At 38.2% G+C, this 25,480-nt stretch overlaps 1 protein-coding gene across 1 annotated transcript; it reads right to left on the bottom strand.

The window, feature by feature from the left end:
* Positions 1-170: 170 nt before the first annotated feature.
* On the bottom strand, positions 171-20,057 carry LOC107204358 (BPI fold-containing family C protein-like). Its single transcript, XM_033514689.1, is given in 16 exon segments — positions 171-2,648; positions 3,667-3,733; positions 4,552-4,594; positions 6,103-6,170; positions 6,804-6,974; positions 7,924-7,977; positions 8,941-8,966; positions 8,969-9,113; positions 10,621-10,712; positions 12,159-12,219; positions 12,307-12,367; positions 13,035-13,172; positions 15,221-15,358; positions 17,252-17,363; positions 19,668-19,793; positions 20,054-20,057. Coding segments are annotated over 16 exon segments (1,395 nt in total). The 3' UTR covers positions 171-2,559.
* Between the last annotated feature and the right edge of the window lie 5,423 nt (positions 20,058-25,480).

Raw genomic sequence — 25,480 nt, 5'->3', positions numbered from 1 at the left:
AGACACTTGCCAGTCAGTCAACAAATTCTCATACTTCACACAGATTTAACATTCACCGAGGGGAGTCACATGCATAATAATTTCATTATTTGTATCTCTGGCAAATGATGATGAATATAACTCACACCCTCAGTTACATAAACCTTTATACATTTTCTGGTCTCAGTGAGGGACACCAATCTAATTGAAAATCTCTATTTCTTTCGAGTTCTTCTTCTTTCATTCTTTTTCTAGTCACTCTTCACCTACCAAAGAAGACAAAGAATTGGAAGCCCTGCTATGATTTACTGCTATTTGGTTTCAGGATCCTTTTTTTAGTATTCTATCAGACAGCTGGATAAATAAACTGATTCAGCTCAAACTACACAAGCCATGTTTCTATCCTGAACTGAACTTTCTGTAGTGTGACATTTGTAGTTTTCCTTTCCATTCCAAGAGACACTTTTAATGTCTCTTGGCTGAATGTCTTTGTTGACACTGGTAAAAATAAAAATTTTACAGCTTCCATTTTACAAATATTAGAGGTATGGAATTATTTGGAGACTGATACCCTTGAAGAGCTGCAGCTACTCACAATCAGACAACTTCTCTATGACAGAGAGGCCAAATACAGCCTTGGCTGCAGTGAGCATGAGATTGTCGGGTTTCAGATGCTGGGAGAAGCAACAAGACAAAGAACAGAATTACAGCCATAGACTTCAGATGAGACCTGCTTGGCAGGATCTGTGGGAAGTTGCCCTGGATAGCAGAGGCCCAGAAGAGCTGGCTAATCTTCAAGGGCAGCCTCCTCAGAGCATAAGAACTGCCATTAGAATGTTCAGACAGTTGAGCAACTGTGGCAGAAAGCCAGCATGGAGAACATGGAGCTCCTGAGTGAACCTAAACACAAAAAAAAAAGCATACAGAAGATGGAAACTGAGACCAGCTATTTGGAAGGAACACAAGTATCTTGTTTGCACACATAGGAATGAAACCAGGAAAGCCAAAGTTCAGCTGGAGCTGAAGGGCAGTGGGAAAGGTTTCTGTAAGTACACTGACAGCAGAAGATGAATGTGGGCATATTGCTCAGTAGGATGGGAGACCAGTGACAAAAGACATAGAAAAGGCCACTTTTACTAGCAAGGCTTGTCTTCTGGCCTGCACCAGCAGGTGCCACCAAGGGGGCTGGAGAAGATGAACTACAAGGAGAGATAAGGCTGTTCACTTTAGAGAAGAGAGGGCTTGAAAGGCCATTTTGTTGCCTGCAAATTTTGTAAAGAGACTACAGAGAAAATGGAGACAGACTCTTCTTGGAAGTGTGGTGAAAGTACAAAAGGACACAGATCATGCTGGAAAATGGAAAATACTGATTAGGTACTAGGGAGAAAAATTTACTCTAAATGTAATTAAATAGTGAAACAGATTGTCCTGAGAGATTGAAGAATCTTTGTCCTTGGACGGGTTCAAGACTCAATTTGACACCATGCTCAATAACCTCATCTAATTAGTCCTGTTTTCAGCCTGTCTGGACTAGATGATATGATTCTGTAATTACATGGGAATTCACTGAGCTTTATAGATCTGTTCCCACCTATTGGTGTCCAGTTACAAAGGGACAAATTGTTAAATTCTTACAAAGGATAAGGTCTCACTCCACACACAGTTTTGCTACCACTAAGGGAGATAAGTTGAATTATGCAAAAACTGGCTCTTAATATTAAGAAAATGTATTGTCTACAACTCTAGTGAAAAGAACCTGTCACTCCTCATCATGCTGCAGCAAGTTTTTCAAAGCATCAATTACAATTAGCTACACTCACTGAACTTAAAAACAACAGATTTGCTTTGTGAAAAGTGCTTAAGAAGTTTCTAGTAAAACATTAAAAATAGTGATGAAAAGCCATGTGTCTAATGTTATAACATTTACTGCCTATAAGACAATAGAAGGAAGGCTAAATTTTTCTCTTATTGTTCTTTAAATGTAAAGGACATCAGCAATGGCTGTGAAGGCTCATCCTCCTGTTGATAGTGAACATCAGTGCAAATAACCAGATGACCCTAAAGAAAGAAAAACATATAAAATTACCTAAATTCGGGTGGGTATATTCAGGTACAGTACCCTGGGACTTGTTTCCACGGTAAGACCCTCAGCAGGGCAGGAAGCAAGAGTGGCTTTGTGCCTCCTAAACTTTAGTTATCTTTAGGGTAGGAATGGGCTGTGATTTGGTTAATACAACTCTCCAAAAGACTGAGCAACACTTACCACAGAGACATTCTGCCCATGAGCCTTCTTAGAGAATGGTCAGAGTAATGAGGCCTCAGACACTCAATGCTCCTAAGCCCTGCTGGGGATAGCAGTGCTGTACTTGTCATGTTCCCATACTGGCACCCCAAACAGCTGGTGGACCCTTTACAACCTACAACTGCTAGGGGTGGAGGGGCTCATTTTGGGCTCAGAGATTGCATGTTATATCTGATGTAGTGACAGCTTTACTATTGACAACATTTAGATCTACCCACCACCGGAAAACACACAAATTCACAGGCCTGAAACAGAAGCAATATTCTGTAAGAAGAAATTCAGCTTCTCACCTGATTAATTTTTATTACAGGTCCAGTCAGGCTAGTGTGGGCCAAACTAAGAAGAGGAAATCCTTTTCCTAGTTTATCTTCAAATAGGAAAAATATAAATACATTTGAAAGTAATAATAAAACGCACTTCAGAAGCATCTTTCTCAAGGAACTCAATTTGTTTGCAATTTCCCTTTAATTAGCTGTTGTGACTCTCAAGGGAGCTATTATTCATATGTCCTAAAAAGCAAAAAAAACGCTGTAAAAATGTTGCATATAAACCCCTTACAATCTCTCAGCTGTCTGACATTGCCTTTGTTCCTCTTCTGGTATCTTCCCCAAAATCTGTTTTCTGCTGTTTTCCATTCTGACTTACCCTCCATCTTTATTTTCTTCTCTACTTGATCCTCTCAGCCTGTGGGTTCCTCTTACTCTCATCTAGCCCTATTTTCCTGGATCAAACCCCAGCTTTATTCTTATTTGCTTTTCTAAACATCTGACTTTTGATTCCCACCCTTTCATTCTCATTCTTTTCTTCTCACTGATAGCTCACCTTTTTCCTCAGCAGTCTTCTCACCTCTGATCACCTCAGAGGTACCTTCTGTACCCTCCTGCCTGCTTCTTTCTGCCATCACCTCCTTGTTCCTTGTTCCTTACTCCCTGTATCCCACAGAACTGATTTTCTACTATGTCCTGCCTGTGGCAGCAGGCTAAACACAAAGGCAGAGGGAGGTGATAAAGTCAGAGATGTTACCCTGAAGCCCAAAGATGAAAGTGTGCTCTGCACTTCCTCAGTTTGGGCCACTGTCTGGTTGTGGCTTGACTGTGTCAGGACAAGACTCAAGCCTGTCTCAGCTCTGCTGCCACACTGTATTCAGTGAAAATGGAACCCAAGCCCAGTGTTTTGAAAGGGAGCAAACACTTGCTCTATGCCAGGCTCTGATCCATATGGCTGAACAACCAGGATCGAAGTCCAGCACAAAGTAAACCTGTCCAGCTGTCACCAAATAGAAAGAAAACCTCCCATAACTGAGTCTTTAAATCTGGGCACTCCCTTTTATGGCTTCAGTCTTGCTTTCTCTCCAGCTGTGCTTGGGAACTGGCTACAGTCCTTACCATTGATTACTGGAATCACTATTCTCTGTGAAGCTTAAGACAGAAAATTTCCCAACAGTGACTTCTGCTGTGAGGGAAGAAGTGCATTTGGTGATGAGTGCCTGATGCCTATGAGGTTGTAGCTTGATGAGGAAAATGGAGGGCTAGGACCAAAGTGACAAGCAAAATTATCAGAGCAGAGCTTGACAGAGAAAATCTCAGGAAAAAAATATATTTATTTTGGTTTAAGTTGCAACTAAACAATGCAAAATATACATGGCATATACAAGTTTTTTGAAATTAATTAAATGGAAGGGTTTTTTTTCCTGTATGTTAAGTACCTGGGATGAAATATGGTAAAGCTCATTTCAGCTGGCAGGACTCAGTTCTCAGAAGTAAACTGTTCTCTGGATAGAAGAACTGTCCTGTATGCTCTGCCACTGTGATCAGTGTCCTTTTACTTAAAGAGGTGGGTTGGACTGAGATGCTACAGAGTCTCACTGAGCATTTCCAAGTCTACAGTCTACACTGAGTTATCTAAACAGTGGCAATTGCATTTGGTTGAAGTGATTTAAGATAATTCCTGAAACTGAGCTTAAGCCTGATTTTGTATTTACTCCAACTACTACACATACTCAATCTAGCTGTGAATTCTGTCTGAACTCAGGCAGACTATGTAACATTTTGAGCGTCTGATGAGGAAAAAAACCCCAACACTCTTAGAGGTATCTCCTCTTACTGAAAAGAAAAAGAAAAGCAGATAATAAAGAGTTTCAAAACAGAAAAAGCAGTGGCAGATGATAGGCCTAAGACAGACCAATAATAGTTCACAATAAGTTCAGAAGACTTTCTTTTGTCTCCAGAGGGCTCAGCTACCTTTCCTAGGCACTGAAACCATCAACTTACATCAGGGAAGCAAAGACTGGGGTGCAGCAGGGAGAACTGGAACCTGAAATAAAAAAAGTAAAATAAGAGGATTCACTAGAAAGACTGAAGGCACAAGTTATGCACACTTGAAGATTCATTTGTGGAAATTCATACTGATTTCACACTGATTCACATATTTAACTTTCTCAAAGGCTCTTCAATTCCCAACAGCTTTTAATTAAAACTGGCACAACTACAAATGAGATCTAGAATCACTGTCTCTTTCTGGTACTAACCTCCTCCTCCAGTCATGTGTAGTCCGGTGCTGTGACTATAAAACTTGGGAAATCAGATTTTTCTGGAATTATCATTTCCTGGAATGGCTGACCTACACCTTCACCAAATGTTCATTATGATTTGAATAAACTCCTATCCTATATATTTCTAATCATTGTGATTTGCTAACTTTTCCTGCTGATGCCTGTAATGAATCTTTGGTTCACTGTAAATACAATTCTGGGGAAAAACAAAGTTTTGAAGAACGGGAGAACATATTATTGTGTCAAAAGCTCTAAGTGAGCAGCACCATTACTTCTTAAACTTATACTGCCAGGCTCTGATAATTCTAAGTCATTTTCTATTAAATTATAATTTAACTCTACCAGGCTCTGATAATTTCCTGTTAAAAAGTCCAGTGACCAAAACTAAGAAAAGACTGCTCACATTTTTCTTTAATGAAATTATAATAGATTAAAAATTGTCATAAATTCTGGAAGTCCAACCCAGCTTGATGTGTAGAGCTGACATGGAGAAACACTGATGTGGGCTACCTGTCTGAAAGTCTTTGCTTCTACCCATCAGGTGCATTTATGGAGAAAGGGGCTGTAAACCCAGCCCAACTTGAAGTGTGAATAACATTTGTTGTAAAACAGCTGGGAACAAGCACAACTGCAGGTAACCACAAAACCAGCAAGATCTAAATGAAATCTAAAAAGCTCTGAGCTTTGATTCAAACTACAGGCACCTTTCTAGTCACGTTTGTTTGATGACATGCTGCTGCAGTGTGTGCTGTGCTGTGTAGTCTCACTTTTTCCTGCCCCTCTCATGAAGGTGTATGGAGAACTATAGGGACAGTTGTCCTGTGCAGAGTTTGCACTCCAGCACTTCAGTGTTTGATGCTCAGACTTTTCATGGCAGCAACATTCCGAGGGTTTTGAGTAAACTACTAAACTTGATTCTCCAACACCAACACAGACAGAAACAGATGCCTTCAACATAACCTTCAGGAATGAAACAGAAGCCTTCAAGATACTAAATAAATTGAATGTTGTCACCTGGAAAGATATTTAAGCTACAGAAAGGGGGAGCATCACGGAGCACAAGAGACATGGTTGTTCCACAATATTATTATATTTCATCTGCAAGATTTAGACCAGCCAGTTGAAAGTATCTTGGAGCTCCTATGAGAAAGAAGGTAACTAATATTCTTTTTCTCATGGCGAAACAAGCACTGCTGGGCTGATGCAATGAGTTCTGTTGTATCCTAATGCAGGGATAATTAACGCTTCTTTCTGAATTTTTCTTGGTTACCTCTTCAGAAGTAATGAGATAATCAACTTCTGTTTGCTTATACTCAAATTGGCTCTGGTACTGGCTGTCTGCAGGGAAAAAGAACAAAACAGTCTTCTGTGACTGTATGCACAGATAGATGCTGTCTTAGATAAAGGCACAAATGCAATTGCTTTTGTGATTGGAAACACATTGTCTAAACTTTCCATGTAGTCAATACATATAGATTGTGAGATCGTTTGTGAATTTGCTGCTTTCTGCCAGCAACTGGGGTTGAGTGAACAAAGTGATAACACTGCCCTGATTGCCTCTTTGTCATTAGGATCATTTAGGTCCTTGCATGGCTGATATAATTGGTTCACTTGCAATCTAATGGAAAGATGTCTGGGGACACACTGAACTATTTTATAACACAGAGGTTAGGAACACTGGGCATCAGACAGTAACATTTTTATATATTATGATTTATTCTTGAGTAATTACTCAACCTCCCACATGTAAAAAAAGGGCTCTCTGCACCTGCCAATTAAATCTGTTAACTCCTACAATGTGTGGTGTGTGTTTCCTTCCTGTGAAATGCCACAAAACAGTGTGAATTTTTGTGGTAGACCAGTATATGCTATTTTATGCTAATCTCTAAGATTTTCAAAGGACCGGGAAGATTACTGTGTGCTTTGTTCAGCCCCAGCACTGAATGTTATCTTCTAGCTCCTTTTACTTACTAGATTCCCTGCAATGATGTACTGGGTGGTTGAATTTGGCAGAACAGCAAACACTTCTACACAGCTGGTGATCTGTAGGACACATCTGTCTGCATTTAAACTGACTTCAGGAGGTGATGTAGCCATCAGCCTCAGCAGCACTGGGTCCACTGCTGCGCAACTCTGAGCAATCTGTGCAGGTTCAAAGAGAAAAAAACTGCTGAGAGCAAAGCTTTTCTCAAGCAACAGTTCCTAAGCTGCATCATAATCAGGTGTTATAAACAAATCCTCTTGTAATGAACTGGTATTAAAAATACTTCATTTTCATTACACCCACTGAATTGACAAAATTAGCGTTGCAAATACTCTGAGTCTCAGAAATGATAAAGCAAATTATGAAGTTTTAAACTCACTGATATTGAACATATATAGAGAAACAATTTAAAGGCTATTCCTGAAAAATGTATTTCAAGAGAAAGAGAGAAAAAGATTGGTATGTTAAAGAAATTAAGGAAATGAGTGACTCCAGAAAAAAAAAAAAAATTATCACCTTCACAATATAAATAATTTGGAAAAGTTGATAGCCTTCCAAAATAGCCAGCCTTTTGAAAAGTAGGAAAACTCCTAGAGGACAAAGCTTCAGTTTGCAATGGAGATTCTGAATTTTATCATCTTATAGTAAATAGTGCAATATTTTTAAAGTATTTCATAGTATCTTAATTTTTTGCATCACATTTATAGACTGATGACTATTATTTCTCATCCTCATAATCTCCAAGAGTCAGAAATCAGAAATCTTTGCAAAGAGAAGTCAGGGTACCAATAGCAGAGATACCATTACCTTGAAGAGGAATGAAAGGAGACTGATCTGACAGACGACTACCACTTATTCTTTATAACTGTTTCAAAGACTGAGAGTAAATCTAGCACTCAGAGGAGTAGAGAATGACTAAACTGTAGTATGATATAGTTAGGAAGAGTTACCATGGGGTAGACATGTAAATTTAAATCTTGCACTAAAATAAACCAGTTTTCTTGTCTCCTCCAAGCTTTTGCAAATGAGCTAGCACACAGATTATATCCATAGAAAACACTAGATACTGCTTTTTCTTAAAAGGTCTGTAGAAATAAAAGTACTCACCTCAGAAATAAAACGTCTGGATAGGGAAGTGTTTAGATGAAAAGTACTATTAAGCTGTAAACAAAATAAATTAGGTAAATTTATCAGTTTGAAAATTAGGTTTTCCTTGAGCAAAAAACCCCAACACATCCTGTTTACTGCAGTTTTAGATAATACATGTTTTGATTTAGTATTTTCTTGCCCCAGATTGATTTCTAAGGAACCCACAGTGCTCTCTGGGACAGAAGAGAGATTTCTCACAGACTTGATTCAGGAGCATGTACCAGTAAACAAGCATTATTCTTCAAAAGGACAGACGTGACTTCGGCCTTTGAGACTTTCTAGGATGAGATATGCTGAATATGTGAGTGGCACGGACTCAGAAATCTCATTTGCCTTTTTGCTGCTAACCACTGTGATGATGTTTACTAGTACCATTTGTGTCACCAGTTTTCATAAAGACCCCTCTTAGCGTTGTTACAATTTGCAAAACTTACTGAAAACTCTGACTACAAATGCCACTGTGGAAAACTGCCATTTCTGAGAGGTCTTGTGTGTTCTTCATGGAACACATTCTTCAGTGGAAAGCTTAATTTGCTTGTACCTGCTTCTTGCCTCATTCTGCTGCTTTGTTAAGTTTGAGGATTTATCCTAGTTCTCAACATAGCCAATACATTTTTCATGGGCCACTGTGCAGCAGATGGGGGCTTCAGTAGGCTTTTTCTTGTCTTACCCTTTTTGTATGTGGGATCCAGCTGAGAAAAGTTTTTTTAGATTCCTTTTGCCACTCCTGGCACACCAACTCTGATGTTCATTCTGCAGTTCTTTGCCTAGAACTGCTGAGAAGTTCAGACTGAAGACTGAGAGGGACTTTGACTACTTTAAATTATGATAAACTGAACATCATGAATCCTTCTTAAAACTGCTACAAGTATGACCCAAATCTATGTGAAATGGCAAACACAAGGTGTTAGTCTTCTTCACTGACTATCCATCTTGCAAATATTTGTAATTCTGTTACAGGCAAATCATACTCACCTCTTGGGAGATAGTGATGTTAAAGGCCCTGCTCTGTAGTCAGCCAGTGAAGCAGATTTAAGAAGATAATTGGAGACTCCCAGATATATCATGGAATCACCCTGCTTTGGGAGAGCAAATGGAGCTGGCACAAAGGGAGGGTCTATGTGATCTCCTACTGGATAGACTGTGTCCTGCAAAAAGCCACTATCAAATATTTCTAGCTGATACATTTTTATCTGTCAAAATGCAATAGCAGTGGTTGAACAGAAAGAATTTTTCATAGTCTGAAGAAAAGCTTGACATTAAAGAAACCTTGAACTAAGCAAATAAATGTGTTATGCCCCGAAAATCAGCAAATTACGGCTCTTTTGAAAAAATACAGTAATCAAAGGAAATCTGTGTGCCATGCATTCAAAGTTTGAATCTGAGCATTCAAGTGAGTATTCTGAACAGTAGCTACAAGACACACAGAAAAAAGAATTCCCTGGGCCACAGCTTTCTTTCTCTCGTAGCAAAGACACCTTTTTAAATTTAATGCTGAGGATGACATTTCAAGAAAATCTTCAGGTACTCTTGAAAAGCACTGGAAGTTGCTTAGGACAGAGACATAAAAGAGCCTTTTATATCACCTAATACTTAGCCCTGGCCCAGCTGCCAATCCTCCAAGACCTGTTTTGGGTGCTGCACAGGTAGGAGACCTTGGTTCAGGTATGCTAAGAAAATAACTATTAAAATGTGAGAGGGTATGAGGCCATGGAATGAAAGAAGAATAATACAGACAGTAAATAGTTACTGATACTGTGAAGGTTAGTAGCTGGAAGATTCAACAGGAAAAACACTGGCATGGAAAAGTATAAATCCCTAAGAGAAAAGGCTGGATGTTGGAAGAAGAAAACTTATAACCATCAAGAACCAGTCTGTTCCAAGGAGCACTGAATAACTTCCTTGACTGACATAAAAAAGCCCTCCTGTGTCCCACTGGATGTCCATGTATTAAAGCTTAGCCTGTGAATCCAAGATAGTGACAGTAGCTGATAAGGAATTGCTTAATTCTTTTAAGCTGTGTATATCCTGCTTGCAAAGTTTTTTGTGTGTGATAAGAGTCGCTTGAACAAAATCAGCTCTGGCACATCTTTCTTAACTGAAGTCTGTTCTGAGAGCCATGGGGATGCTCTGAATTACAAGGACTGTTGAAACTGCTGGAAAAAACTGCGTGTTGCTGAGAAAACTCCTGCAACAAAGGTGAAAAGTAGATAAGAAGCTGCTCAAGGACTGTCTGAGAGGAGCCTTCTTTTTGGGTGTGACCTGTGCTTATACAAGATGCTGAATCATCTCAAAACAAACAGTCTTGGACTGCAAGCACATTGGGAACCATCTCAGATTATGTATCACTGTTAACAGGTGAAGACCAAGCAGTAGTGCAAGAGATGTGTATCTAAAGAACACTTTTAAGCTGTTAGTAAAGCACCTCTGAAGGATTTAAACTCTGAAATAATTTAATTATAAATAATAGATCTGGTTAATTAAAAAAACTGCTGGTTTCCAAAATAAATCTTGTCCAAAATTCCCAAAATGTCTTACTGGTTTTCTAAGTAAATATTAGAGAGACTGAGTAAGACTGTAGTGAAAGAAAATTCACCAACTCAGAAGATAATCAGAAAAGTCTTAGAAAGCACACTGATATTAAAAACAAATTACCTTCAAATCCAAGTTAATGTGTGATTTGAGGACTTCTGGAGGGCTAAGTAGGGAATAGTCTACTTGTGCAAAGGCATCAATCTGACTTAAAACTAGAAGAATGATGGACAGAATCAAAACAGATGTTATTTACAAAATCACATAACAAACAGTTATTGCTTAGTTAAAGCAAAGAAATCTTAGATTTTTTTAGAAATGATGACTCTGAAGAAGAATGCTGGGAGACGGAAGAAGAAAAAGACAGAAATTATTATAAGGCAAAGTGAGAGTATTCCCTTTGGAAAAGCCACTGATTCCTCCCGGTTTAGGCCTTGTTCTCCTGCTGGTCACAACTGAACACACTTTGCAGAGGTTTCTCCCATGCACTGAAAAATCTAGGGCAGAGTCACCATTTTTGCTATGTTTGCACAAGAGAACTAAGCTCTCCTATATGATTAGAGAAATACTGCTAGATAGGACTAAATGCTTTAGCATATTTTTCTGCCTATCGGTGTTGAAGAAAAGGGATGTTTTTTCACATAGAGAGTGCTTCATTATCAATATGATGGAAGACTTTTTTCTGAAAGGCACTGGATGCAGCCTCAGTCTGACTGTTATTTTTGATTGGACTGTGCTGTCTGTTTATCCTGTATAAAAATCAAAAGAGAAATGGTGAATTCAAGCAGAGATTAGGAACTTCTCAATGCGAATATGAATATAAATGTGACAGCACAGCTTGGAGTGCCCTTGAATCTGAAGTGTTTAATTATGTGCTACATAAGAAAATTATCTCTATGACCATGATTTTCAGTAATATTTGCCACTGTTTGGCACATGGCAGATATAGGTCATTTTAGGAAAAAAAAAACAATCTACTTACTCTGTTTATGAATAACAGAGCAGATAACAGAAATATCCACAATGAAAAGTGAAGAACAGGAACAAACTCTATGACTTGAATTATATACTTACAGGAATTAATTTGAGTTGATAAAAAACCCAAATATTCTCAATCTTGAGGGAAAAAACCCTAACAAGAACAATAATAAAAAACTGTGCCATTGATTATAGTAATGAAAATCTTATATTTATATCCTTTTTGTCCATAGATAATTATTGTGTTCATGTCTCTGCAAGAATGACACAGGAATTGTTACTCATGAAAAAGAAACAGGCTCTGTGTGACACAGTCTGCCTGCAGCATCTTGTTACCTCACTGAACACACGTGTTCACATGTCCACACACCAAGAGCATAAAGGATCAGCACGAAAATGCTCATCTCCAAAATCTAAAGAAATAACAGACTTTTTCACAGACTGAAAGATTGCATGTGACTTGCTATGGGTAGAGAAGAAATCTGAATATTGTATATGAGATGCAAGAGTTTTCTAGGGTGTAGTATGGAATATGCTAAGGTACAGAACAATGGCTGTATTTTTCATCCTTCCCTTTTTTTTTTTGTACCATGAATAGGGGAATAGTTTGGCATCTAATAAAAATGGCTACAATTTGAGCACTATGAAAATTACTTAATAAAAAAATGCTATCACCAACTCACCCTCATGCTTTCTAAGCAGTGCATCCATCAATTGGATTTTGTATTTGATATTTAGGCATAGCTATATGAAAAAAGAGACAAGTCAGAGATGTAAGGCCAGTGTTTTAACTCCTCCCTTCACTAACTGAAACCATCTTTGCAAACTTACATTTTTATCCAGCTGGAGGAAAGGAAATGGACACCGTGGCTTTCTTACTATGGATTGAAACCTTTGAAATATAAAATCTGGGACATCAGTGTCATTTATATTAACAAGAAGCAATTATAGCAATATGGTAGACTAAACAGTTGACTGGTTTTATTAATTTGAGAGTCTCAGACGAATCTAGGGGGTCTGAGTCTAAGAAGAACAATACAGAAGACAATCTGCAAAGTTGTGAATATTAGTTTATAAACAATGCTCAATTAGCCACATTTTGTCTAAGAGTAAGAAAAAAAAATTTAGAAAATCATAGTAAGAACTGTAAGCATTGTTTCATATTCTCTTTTAAAAGCTTTATTCATAAATTGTAGGTCAGCGTGTCAAAAAGCTTAATCAGTCTAGATCCCCTTGATAGCTGCAATCTTCCATTTGCAACCTTGTACTCTGTAATATGGTCAAATGTCAATGCTTTCATGTGCAGCAGGTCTAGTCAGCTCATTTGCTAGCACATGTAGGAAGAAATGTAAATTAACTGCACTTCACACACTCAGCAAAGGAGTCAGTTTTGAACAGATCATTAAAAATCTCTTTTCAGAACCTTCAGTAGTTAATCATCCTGTAGCTAGATCCTTAGAAATCAAAATTTGGAAAGTGTCCCTTTACGGTACAAGCTATGCTCTTTCCCACAGAGTAATTAGACAGTTTGCTGCACATACCTAAATCATCTACTTAACTTGACTTTTACACTATCAGTGCTCAGCTGGCAACTGTGTAGCAACATGGACAAGTGGCCTGTGCTATCCTCTGACACTTCCAAGAAAACTGCCATGAACAGTCCTGAGATGGACACAGCAATTTCTCCTCTGTCTTTACTGCTTGGGGAAAAAAAAAAAGTCAAACTCAGTCAAGAAAACATCTGCTGTAAGGGAACAATTTAAGAAATGGCCTATAAATCAAGTTTGAAATTACTTCTTGCTTCTATTATCTAAAATGAAGGATGGGTTTTCTAGGGATTAAAGTATTTTAGGGACATGCCTGGTATTCAAAAACAGATTATATGCAAGTATTTCCAGGACATGAATTTTCAGTGTGATGCAGGATTTGACAGGTTTACAAAAATATCACAAATTCACAGAAACACAGGACATTCTAGTTTTTCATGACAGATCAATGTGAAGGTCTCTGGGATTGCAACAGCAGAAGCCAGTTAGCTCATATATATATATATATATATATATATATATATATATATATATATATATATATATATATATATATATATATATATATATATATCCCAAGTTTTATTAACGGTCTAATTATTCCACTTTGCTCTTTCCTGTAAGGTGGTTTTCAATAACTCCTTTAGATCTTTACATGACTCCATTATTTTTGTCCAGCCTCAAACCCACTCATTCTCCTTTCTGTAAAAATCCCAACTAAGATATCAACCAAAATCTCTTTAAACCTAAATTCCAGCCAATTTAGGTATTAGGACTATGATTAAAGTTGCAAAAGCTGTAGACCAACCTAGCAGGATAGAGAGTTAAATGGTTGTTGGAATAGCCTTATAAAAGCCTCATTTACCATAATATAACTAACACTGAAAGCATTACTTTTCACCCTTTTCACCCTAGAGAAAGAGCCCAGTACAAGAGGAATTCAAGCCATTTCTTCCCTCTTAATTTTTTTTAGGCAAAACAAAATTCCTGGAAAAAGAAGCTGTAATCCTAAAAGAATTAATTTTTGCCCTAGACCTCCCCTGCCCAAATCAGTGTCTAGTATTGCCAGTCACAAAGGCCACCCTATCACCATTACCATTTTTAACCTCCCTTTTTCAGCTCATATACCTTTTTCCTCACAATAGTGATACAACAGAAGAAAAGACAGAGAGGCTGGGGCACATTGATAGCAGTTTCCATCCACCAGTCTCACTGAGACAGAATGCAGAACTGCATGTCCATGCTCCTTTGGAATCAGGATGTGCTGTGCTGTGCAATTCTGCAGCCTGGTGATCCATCTTGTAGTGCAATCTGGCTTACACTAGAGCAATGCCTACTGCTGTTACCAGCTGCTCCATTAACCCAAATTGTAGAGATTAGCACCTTGCAAACTTTTCTGATATCCCAGAAGTTGTAGCCCTCCCCACTCCCAAGAAAAGCTATACTATTTAATACCATGGTATTAAAATTCTATTACAAAAATGCTGAGATAAGTGGAAAAATCCATATATAATCATGTCATTACAGACAATCTTGCACTGCACAGGCTTATGAAGCTAAGTCAGCTATTTGTTCCAAAAGAATGTTTGAATTTCATTCAAAAAAATGTTTCAACTAAAAATATTTGATGATGACTTTTTGACTTTTTGCAGGGCACAGCCTTTCCAGTAGGAAATCACCCAGACCCTCCCTTTGTGCCAGCTCTATTTCCATATCAACACAAATTCTGGAGTTTCTGAAGTTCTGAATATTTGGCATTGTGACAGTGCCCTTCCTTTAGTAGGAGCTCTTTGGAAGGCAATATACACTGTACTAGCACATAGATAATTAGCTATAGAGTCGACCTTCCATCTATACTATACAAAGAAAGTAACAAACGTGACCACTGTAAACAATGTGGTGCTGAATATTCATGCAATGTCTGCACAAACTGTGCATGCTAACAGATGTCTGAACTGAGACTTCCCAAAGAGACCAGTGGGGTAAAATAATTTTAAAAACCCCATGAAACAACATTAGTTCTCAGGGGATGTTCCCTTCTTAAGAAGTTTATTCCAATAGATTATTGTTGGATTGTAGTTAAATGATAAAGCATATCTGACCTGAAAAATAATTTCCCAATATATTTCTTAATTTCATTTGCAATCCTTCTCCCAGAGCCCTCCTACCTGTACAATACCTACCTGTGCATTCTGTACAATACTTAAAGTAGCCCTGGGTGTATTCTCCAGTCTGCACTGATTGTAGCAGAAGCCTGTGCCACTGACAGATAAATGCTAGTGCCTGGAATAAAGGAAGCAGAAGTTTCTGGGAAATCTACAGCAGTAATTCCGAGCCTACAGAATACGGAAAGAGGGATTATTAGACTGCATGTCAAAAGACTAAGAAGGACCTCTGATCACTGAAAATCCTTCTGCTAAAAAAGGATTTTTAGCAGAAAAAAAATCTTTTTTTTTTTTTGAACTGAAGCAAAGTTTATGCTTCAGTAAGAACTTCTTAGAAATCACTGACCCATGTATGTTTTAGGAAAGAAAGACACTTGTACCTTTACTCCTTGAAGCATCCTTGGAAAAAGAATTTTTGATATTTGGCCAGGGTTTTTTTGGGTGGGCTTTTTTTTCTTTTTCTTTTTCTTTTTCTTTTTCTTTTTCTTTTTCTTTTTCTTTTTCTTTTTCTTTTTCTTTTTCTTTTTCTTTTTCTTTTTCTAACAAAAACCTTTCCTTGGGAGAAGAATGAACTCTTTAAAGAGAAATCTTCTTGCCAGGGAAAGAATAAATCCATGTTCAGTCTCAGATGCAATATCTATAAATAAATCCAGGTTGTCCCAATGCTAGCATTTGCTGAAGATCGTAAAAATTTTTGTATTCCCATTCTGCTTCCTTGCCTAAGCAAAGGGCCCTGGAGAAGATCAATTTTTCTAAATTAAACCTTACTTGAATATTTCCCTGCCAAAACAAATATTTCTGATATTCAAGGATATTGTCTTGCAAATGGGTGTGTTGAATGGAGCTGAACATTGTAAAGATATCACATGTCATCTTATCATGTAGTATACATTCCTCATTGTTCCTTGCTATCTTGCAGAGATCTCTGAAACAATTGCCTTTAATCTGCTTTCCCTGGGGCAGAAGGCACCAGCTACTTCGGTTAAAATCACCATAACTTTCCAATAACATCTCAGGCAGTAAGACTGCCTTTAGGTATCTTGTTTGCTGTGAGTTAAATCAGATTATACACCAGGAAGATTGCCAATTTCAAGAACTATGGTTGGGGGAATGAATTGGGGTTTTGAAAATCATGTAATAATTTAGATTGAAATCGGACCTCAGGAGATTTTTCTGGTTCAACCTCCTACTCAAAGATGAAACAACTCAGAGACTCTGCCCACTTGATTCTTGAACTCACCCAAGAATGCAGACTCCCCAACATTTTCAGCCCTTGTTCTGGTGCTCCCTAGAAGTTTTTCCTAACTGCAGTACTTTTCTTGATGTGACTTATGTCTTTTGCTCATAATTGTTTCAGTGTGTAGCCTTGGAAGAATCTGGCTCCGTGTTCTCTTGGTTTTTTGTTTATAGCCCATTGGAAAGTGGGATTGATGGCTGTAGAAAGACCTGCTTTTATATTAGTCTCTGTATTTGGAGAACACATAGCAAACTCTGTAAAACTGTTTTTCTACTGCCTGTTCCTGGTACAAGGATTTTCCTCTCCAATAAACACTTGTTGAGCGCTATCCAGTTAAAATGGTAATTTATCATGTAAATTCATCCAAAAATATTCTGTAAAAAACATCTTCCTGCCACATCAGCCAAGACATATCATCCCCTGCACACATTTTCATCTTATCCCTTTTTTAGCTTTTTTTCATCAAAGACAAACAGATTATTTTCATTGCTACAGGTCTTTCATAGTAGCAGATTGTTAATAACACCAATTCTGCCCTCTTTCCCACTCGTTTCCCCTGCTGTATCATAGCCATGCTTACACCTGTTTTGCCCCAAACTCTGCTACAAATCATCTGAAAAAAAACAAACCAAAGTGCTCCTTTCAGAAGCTTTATAAGGCTTATCTCTGAGTGTAGCAGAAAAAGTAATTCTAAAACCAATCAGAAGCAGAGTAAGATGAACCACTAAAATTTTACCCTGAACAAAACAGTGGCTGCATAATTATTGCAATGTGGTAATAAAAAGCTGTTTCATCCTAAAACTTTGGAATTTATTTCCTTTACTTACCTTGAAATGACATAGTTGACCTTAACAACTGAGAAATTCTCCTGCCTACTCCTGCTTGGGAAAGTCTCTTTCAATACTGCTGGTTTCAGGAGCTCCATCCCAATCCTCCTCCCTACAAGGGGACATAGGAAAGCACATGCCTTGCAGATTGGATTCAGGCACCTGAAGGCACAGATATACTGCTGAATAATTTAATCCTAATTTTTAACATAGTTCTTGCAACACTCTGATTCTATGATCCTTACCTAGATCTCTCCAATTACAAATATTCCCATCTATAACTTCACTTAGCCTCATGTATAAACCATTTAATCTAAAATCAATATAATCTGTTAGGATCATTTTGTCCCTGAGTTGTATTTCATATTCCAGAGCTCAAGTCAAGTTTCTGAAACTTTTATACTCCCTTCACATAATGTGGGTGACCTTAGGAAAAATTTGATCATCACCTTTACCTCAGATTACCTCGTATCAGTTGGATGATAAAGTGAGTCATGAAGTAGCAAGGCAACTCCTCTATGTAGTGGTTACTTAGGCAAAAAGTGTGATATATACATTTGATGTGCTGGTATGTCAAATGCAGAACTATCTGAATTGTTGCTTGTGTACAGGAAGATGTTTGAGTTTTAAAGACAATCCTCTAAAATTATTTCTTCCCGTTTCTTTCACAGTACATATGTTTTGCGTCTGCACCTTAACCTTTATAGCCTACTGCAGATGTCTGACTTATTTCCTTACCTTCTTTCCTTGCTTTAAGGAATCTCTACTTTCTTGAATATTTCAATGCTATTTGTGCACTGATAATATATACAGACCCTATTATCAACAAACAAAGCATCTTTTAATTCCAAATTCCTTGCACCTTTCTTCTTTTTGCTCACTTTTGATTAAGACATATCTAAAACTTTAATACTGAATGCTGTCCTGCTTTCAGATGTTTGTACCACAAGTGTCATTAGCTTTTGACCTCAAAATTGCTGAATACAAAACACCTGTGTTTTTTTCATCGTGAGGCTCCATAGTATTAGAAAAGCAAAACACTGAAATTTGTGATAACTCAAAGCTGGAATACCATTTTATAAAATGCATCTTTTATGAAGGAGAAGTAAGTTATGATTCCCTGGGAATTTCTGTCTCCAAAGCAAAATATGGGCTCTCACTGAAATAACTTAAAGCTCTCTTAAGACTGTCAGTGAAGGCAGCCAGTGATCTCAGGTGGAATTCCTCTCAAGGTTCTTGTAGCACACAAGAAGCATGAAGGCAAGATCTATTGCCTCAGCCTTCAAATCTCACAATAAGGGAAAGGATGTCAGGCATCAGGCTCTTCAAATACGAGAAATGCCTTTGGGAGGAGCACTGTTAATCTGCTCTTACGCAGGGGTGTGCCAGCTTGGTCTGTTCAGTCAGCACTTGCAAGGCCATGCTGACTGTCACAAGAACTCCTGAGCTTACACTAAGAAACACCAGGCTGAATTCTCATTTCCAAAGGCATCAGAGATCCCTAGGAAGGCAGGGAGATCAAAACTGTTTTGGGTGATGGATGTTTTTCCTGCACTTTTCAACTCTTCGGAAGCCTTTAAAACAATGCTCATACAACAAAATAAGCAGACCTGATCCTTGCTTTCATCTCAGTGGCATAACCCCTTTTATTTTTCACCTCACAAGTCCACTGTTTACCTGTCAGCATGTTCAGCACATAAATGACAATTAACCCTTAGCATGACCCAGTCTTTGTTGAATTTGTGCCTTATTAACCTTTATTACTAATATTAATTCTGTAAACAACTGAAATTCTACTACATGCCCTCCACACTCATGGAGTAAGCCCTAGGTAAGAGGCAGTGAAAGTTAGCGTGAATAGAAAGAGTACAGAAAACATATTGTGGAAACTTTCTATTAAGGGGAAGAACTATGGCAATCACTACATTTCTTTGTTTTTAAAGAATAGCACATGCATGTGCTGACCCATGGCAAATGCAGGAGTGAGAGTGAAGGTGTGCAGCTAAGTGGCTGATCCAAAATAGTAAGCTTTTTTTTTCCAATTGTGTTTGATTATCTTCAGCTAAATATTGTACTTTATGTCAGGTTTTTGACACTTCAGAAAAAGCAGCAATTGTATGCCCATCTAATCCTGGTTCAAGGAAAGTATAGTAGTATAGGTATGAAGAATGTAGTAGAAATTACTGGACTGTAGGAGAATGCAGTCATTGATAAAGGATAAATTCACACCTGGGATGCACACAAAAGGAAGGAAATAAATTAGGGAAGAGACAGAGAGTGTTCCTGGTGTGAAGTGACAAAGGAATATATTTTTAGTATTTAAGAAGCTTGTTCCTTCATTGCACCTCTATTAAGAAACAATATTCTGTACATGGAGTATTTATGATAAATTAACTTCTGGCAATGTTAGACATACCATAGTTCAGCCCCTTCTGAGTAATCCTCACTTTAAGACCAGAATTAGCCTCAAGCCTCAAGGACAGGCAACACAGCTGGAAAAAATACCATGTCTTTAGCATCATCTCACCTTTGTCACAGATCTCTTAACAACATGTATGATACAAATGCTTTCATAAATTATTCATACCATGAGTTGCAAAAAAGTCTGTATCCATGACTTACGTCAATGAAATCTGGTCACGGATGGATAGCCAAGAGAACTTCAGTTAATTATTTTATTGCACCAAGCCATCATTGTGGGAGCCAGCACAGATTTCTGATTCCTTGGATATCACTTTGGCAGGCACTAGCTATTGGTGAGACTGCATGGTTCTGCTCCAGTACTCTATCCTTTCCCCATACCCATGTCTTGGCTATTTTATTTTACCATCTGTCCTACCAACTGCATGATAGTGAGCATGACAAAGAGATCCCAGACAAGCAGGAGCAGGCCTATCTTCCTCTATAACACCACCTTCTTTTTATACACCCTAAGATACACTGGATTTGAGAGCTCCAAAGTTTTCCAATGAATCTGCTGGTCAATTACCAGTTACCTAAAATAAGGTAGGCCAGACACTGTTACATGAGATTGACTAAATGAGATGACGTGAGAAGGGAATGCAAGGGTAAATTCAAAGCATGTGTGAGAATTACATGATTACATGTGATCACAAAGGAGTAGAGAAGGATTTTCTGGCATGAGAATGCAGTGGTGTGCTTGAGTGCAAAGCCGGCTCTGAGCCACTGCATGGTGGGACATAACCACCCAACAGATTCACAAAAGCTGAGACAAATTGTTTCTTTCTGTGACATATCTCTACTACAAAAGTAAGGTTTCTTCAAAACTCTTGTATTGATCCTGATTTTCACTACCAATGACAGCTACTGCTCAGTTTATTAGAAATAACAATACTGTTTCTCAAGACAACTTCGAGTCTTCCCAGTGCTCCATTAGAAAGTTTTTTATTAGGGACCTATAATAACTTTATGCTGGGCTTACCACAGAGGGGAGTGGTACATCCTTTTCTAAGACATCTGATTGTGATCATGATACCTGCCTATGTATAAAACCATGCTAATTAATCAGTAGCAACAGGTGTTGCTAATTTCCCAGTAATTTGGAGTTTGTAGTCATTCCTGGATTTCTAACAAGCTCATATTGTCTTGGACAATTTATTCCATTATCTGCTAAAAATCATATAAATGTGCTTAAAATCAGCACAAACCCCTCCACCAAAAAACCCCACACCCCAACAGCCCTTGTTAGTCTTCTGTATTGAACTTAGTATTACCAGGTCAGACTCTAAATGGTTGCAAATCTATGTTCTACCCAGCACCTCATAAAAAACTGGTCTTTGGTAGATTTCCCACTCTAAGACAGACAAAATGCATTATCAATATTGCCCTGATATTGGTTCTTCGAAGAATCCTTACAAAGTTATCCCAGGACACTATCCAAAAAAAAGTAGTCTCAGGGAAAAAACATTTTGAAAACATAATCCACATTGTGACAAATTTCAAAAATCTACCCTTTAATTGGCAAACCTCCAGTTCTTACACATTTTTGGTTTTCTCTCTTTTAAGCAACTCAAAATAAATCCTTTATGGTAGCAATGCTGTATTATTCACAAGAGCCTGCTGAATCACATACCCTAAACATTTTCCAGATAAAATGTCCTAACTTTTCTTGCAAACATGCCACTTTCAATCCTGATTAATAAGGGTCAATTAAAAATCAGTGTAAAACCAAAAAGACAGATTTTTTTATTATTAAAGGTCACAGATATTTACTAGATGTTGTCCAGCAGGATTGCTAGAAACATTGATGCAGATGAGATACCCCATTCCCATAGCATTTCACTCACACTGAGGAACAGAAAACAGCAATCTTGGTCATTAATGTGTTTTGGAGTTGATTAATTCTTGTTTGGATCTTATATGTATGTTGGGTAAGAAGCTGAAAGAATAAACTGAACTGCCATGGGAATAAAAGACGGCATCATTTTATACTGCTTCCTCACACCAACAAGCTTTACTTCTGCACTCCAAAGCTGATACTCTTGGCTTTCATTCCTGAGCCCCTCTCAGACACTAGGATTGATGTACAAGGTCACTCAGATAGAGTGTCTGAGTCAGACAGAGCTAAGCAGAAGGAACTTGTCAGCTGCCTGATAGTCTAAATGAGAGCTGCCAATTGCACTGCTGAGGACAATAGATGTCAGACAAATTGCTCTGATTTTTATCCTCAGTAACTGAGCAGGCAAGGACCGATTTCTGTATGTAAATAATTCTCTTAATTCTTTTGTCTTCACAAAGATTAAAGTAGTTCAAGTACTTGAAGTGGAGAAAAAGATTAAAAACTCCTTTGTTTCAGTTTGTGTGCTTGTCTCATCCTAATGAAGTACTGTAGTTACCAGACTGTAGATACCATGTCTGGTTTCTCCTTTGTGAACAGTCTGCAGAAACTTTAAATAAAGATCACAATAAAGATTACAGCTGAAATTTGCCTAAAACTCAGCAAGCTTCTGATGTAGGAAAAAAAAAAAAAAAGTAACCATAATTGTCTTGTACAGGTTTAATACAGCCATAAAAACACACTATGTTAAACTGACCATCCTCAGAAAAGAGTATATCTGAAAAAGAATTTTGTCATTGTCTCGCCTTGGGTCCTGTACAAGATTTTCCAGTCTACAACCCACAGAATAATTTCTTTCACTTTCAAACATTTAGAAACCTCACTAATTAACAAACACAGGACAAACAGTTCTCAAACACAATAGCAAACACAGAGTCTACCCAACCTGAAGTCCAGAAAGAGCACTTCAGTTTCCCAAATATCTCTGCTGTTATCACAGAACTGGGACTGGACTTTTCAGTTTCTTCATTGCTCCATGTTTCTAGTTACTCTGCAGTATACTCAAGAACCGGTAGGGTTTCTGCAGCTCACTCAACAATGTAAAATCAAAAAGGACTCAATGGCTTCAGGGTTCCTACACACTGATACTCCGTATGGAAAATCACCTCTTAAGGGAAAAGGAGTATAAAGTTTATATGATTGACAGAAGAGATATATTGAGAGGAATGCTTAAACAAAACAGCAAATGACACAGACAGGAATTTCCTAAATTACTTAAAAGCAGATGATGCCTCTTCACAACTAGTGTAAATACCCACCAAATGAGAAAAGCTCCAGTGAGTTCCTATTCATGGTTTCTGGCATTCTGAGTAGAAAGCAAAGTGATGCTATCCACTTCCCAGCTCATGAGGCAGCCATCAGTCCTGCTCAGTGAAATCTTCAAACAGAATCCACAGGAGGAAACAGCTGCCCCTACCCCACAGGTTGTATCTGTGAGTATGTCTGGGATACTCCTCGATTTTTCAGCAGCTTTGCAAAAGCTTGGTGTTACCACAGCTTTTCCTAAGTTTGGCTTTACTACTGATGTCCTTCATTATCTTTCAAGGCCTTAGAGAAGGGTTGCCAGAGAACTATTAATCTATGCCAGGCTGCAAAATAAATAGCATAGCTGCAATGCCTACACAAAATTTGCTAACAATGGATAACAATGTTGGGAGGCAGTTGTCTGATGAGCTGATGGAAAAAAACATTGTCCCTGTTTGGACCCATTGCATCAATGTTGCTGAGCTCTGTAACTGCCCTATCCTAGCACCTGAGCCAGGACTATGAGGCTCATTTTTACCAAAGTCCATTTAGCAAAACAAAAATCAGTGTCCCTGTGCTGGTTCTGCCCTGCATGCTGCCCTCACAGCTAAGAATTTGGGGTGGTTCCCAAGACACAGGCAAAGAGCAAGAAACACTGAGACACTGAGCAGGAATGCAGCAGGCATTGTTTGTCTGGAAGCTGCCCAGATTCAGACTAGAATCCATCATTTGCATAGATATGTTCTAAGTTCTAAGCTTTCTTCTCTGCTTTTCTCCCCATTGTTTGGCTCACTCACCAGTCTCTTGTGCAACCATTCCCTTTCTTTCAGGGAAGTAGCATGAAGCACTCTCAGCCTAGGCAGCCACTTCCCTGGGTTCACACAAATTGCAGTCCTGTCAGATTCCTAAGAAGTAGATGCAGTGATCTCCCTAAGCAAAAAATGAGCCTCTTTTTACTACCCAGAGAAATGTGACTTTAGTCTGCTAATGAAAAGATACCAAACTTGACTTTAGTGTGCCATTTCAAATATTTTTACTCAGCACACAACTCCCAGCAATTTCATATTGTTAAAAATATGCAAATCCAAGAAAATACACTAAAAGTGTCTCAAGCAATCTGGAAAACTCCAGGAACATTGCTGTAAGATCTTTTGCTCCATACAATCAAGATTTTAATCAGAAACAGAGAAGTTAAGAGCACCATGAGCAAACTCAGACACTGTTTAAGGGTCATCTGTACGACAGCCAACCTGAGGTGGTGTCATAGAGAATTCCACCCACTGTATAAAGCATTAGCATAGAGGGCTCTAAAATACCTTCTAGCAGTAAAGCTGAACACCAGCAAGCTGCAAGAATTTAGGAGGATCTCTCCACTGGCTTTCATTTGAATCTCCTCCTCCAGTGGCACTTCAGACTGGCACTTCATCTCCTGATGATACTTCAGCCTTCACACTCATCTCCTTCTCATCCCACACTTTATTGCCTCTTTCAGTGTGACTCTTGTCATTCAAAATATGAGCATCACGTGTCAATATATACACACATATATTTATCTGTACATATTATAAAATACATTATTTGTAGTGGCAAGTACATGAAGAGAAATATCAGAAAAGGTTCACTGGCTCACAGCTTTATTACCACACTCATCTTTCAAGAAGAAAAATATTTCCATGAGGTATGTAACTGAACCAAAGAGACCTTTACATTTTATAGTTCTCCTGTGCCATAGGACTTGATCGACAGGACTACAGCTTTAAATTTCAAATTACTCAAGAGCACCCACTAGGGCTATCAGTAGGTTTTACAGCTTTGGTGAAACAGGTTCTATTGCTTGTGTTTCACACTGACCATGAAAGAGACAACCTCAATAAAGTACTTTAAGTAGAGAAACTACATTGTCTTCAACAACCATTCCAAGCTACTGACAAAGAGCTTTCTTTTGTCGCCATACTGCATATTATCTTAATGAATGAGACTTAAAAATAATTCACTCTTTCTGATAAGAGTGAACTATGCTGAAAGTCAAATTCCTCTATACACAACCATTTTTTCCAGCCTCTAGGCACATGGGTTTCCTGTACTATTTTGACAAGCGCCCTTCCCAGCCAGAGGTCAGCTTCATATATGGCCATTGAAAGTGTCCTGCCTGCAAAATGAAAATCTGAAGACAAAATTAAAATGGAGAAAACCTGTAACTCATCAAATAACAGCCCTTTTTTCCAGAATGATGCATGAAGGAAAAAATAATAGTGGTGTTGAGTCATTTGAAAGTTGCCAGACTTGAAAGCTGAGGAAAATGTTTTAGCCTTGCATCCTAATTGTTTCCTAGGAGGTTTTCCTGCTACATGGAAAATGTGTCTAAACCTTACATTGAGTGGAAAACATGTCTAAACCTTCTATTATATAGCATGACTCATAAAGTTCAAAGGAAAAATTCACAGAATGGCAGCAAAAACGCTCACTTGTAACTGGTGTAGCTGGTTACCTAAGAATGACTATAGTCAGCTCCCAAGAAACTGAACCACTCTGTGTCACACAATCGCTTCAGCTTGTGCAAGCTACAAAACAGGTGGTTCTGCTGTTAGCACCACGTCTGCAGCTGTGGACATTCCTCATACTAGGGA

Source organism: Parus major, chromosome 1A (assembly GCF_001522545.3).
Source record: "Parus major isolate Abel chromosome 1A, Parus_major1.1, whole genome shotgun sequence".
Classification (NCBI taxonomy): Eukaryota; Metazoa; Chordata; class Aves; order Passeriformes; family Paridae; genus Parus; species Parus major.
Note: the sequence above shows the minus strand (reverse complement) of the source record. Positions and strands in the feature narration are given on the sequence as shown.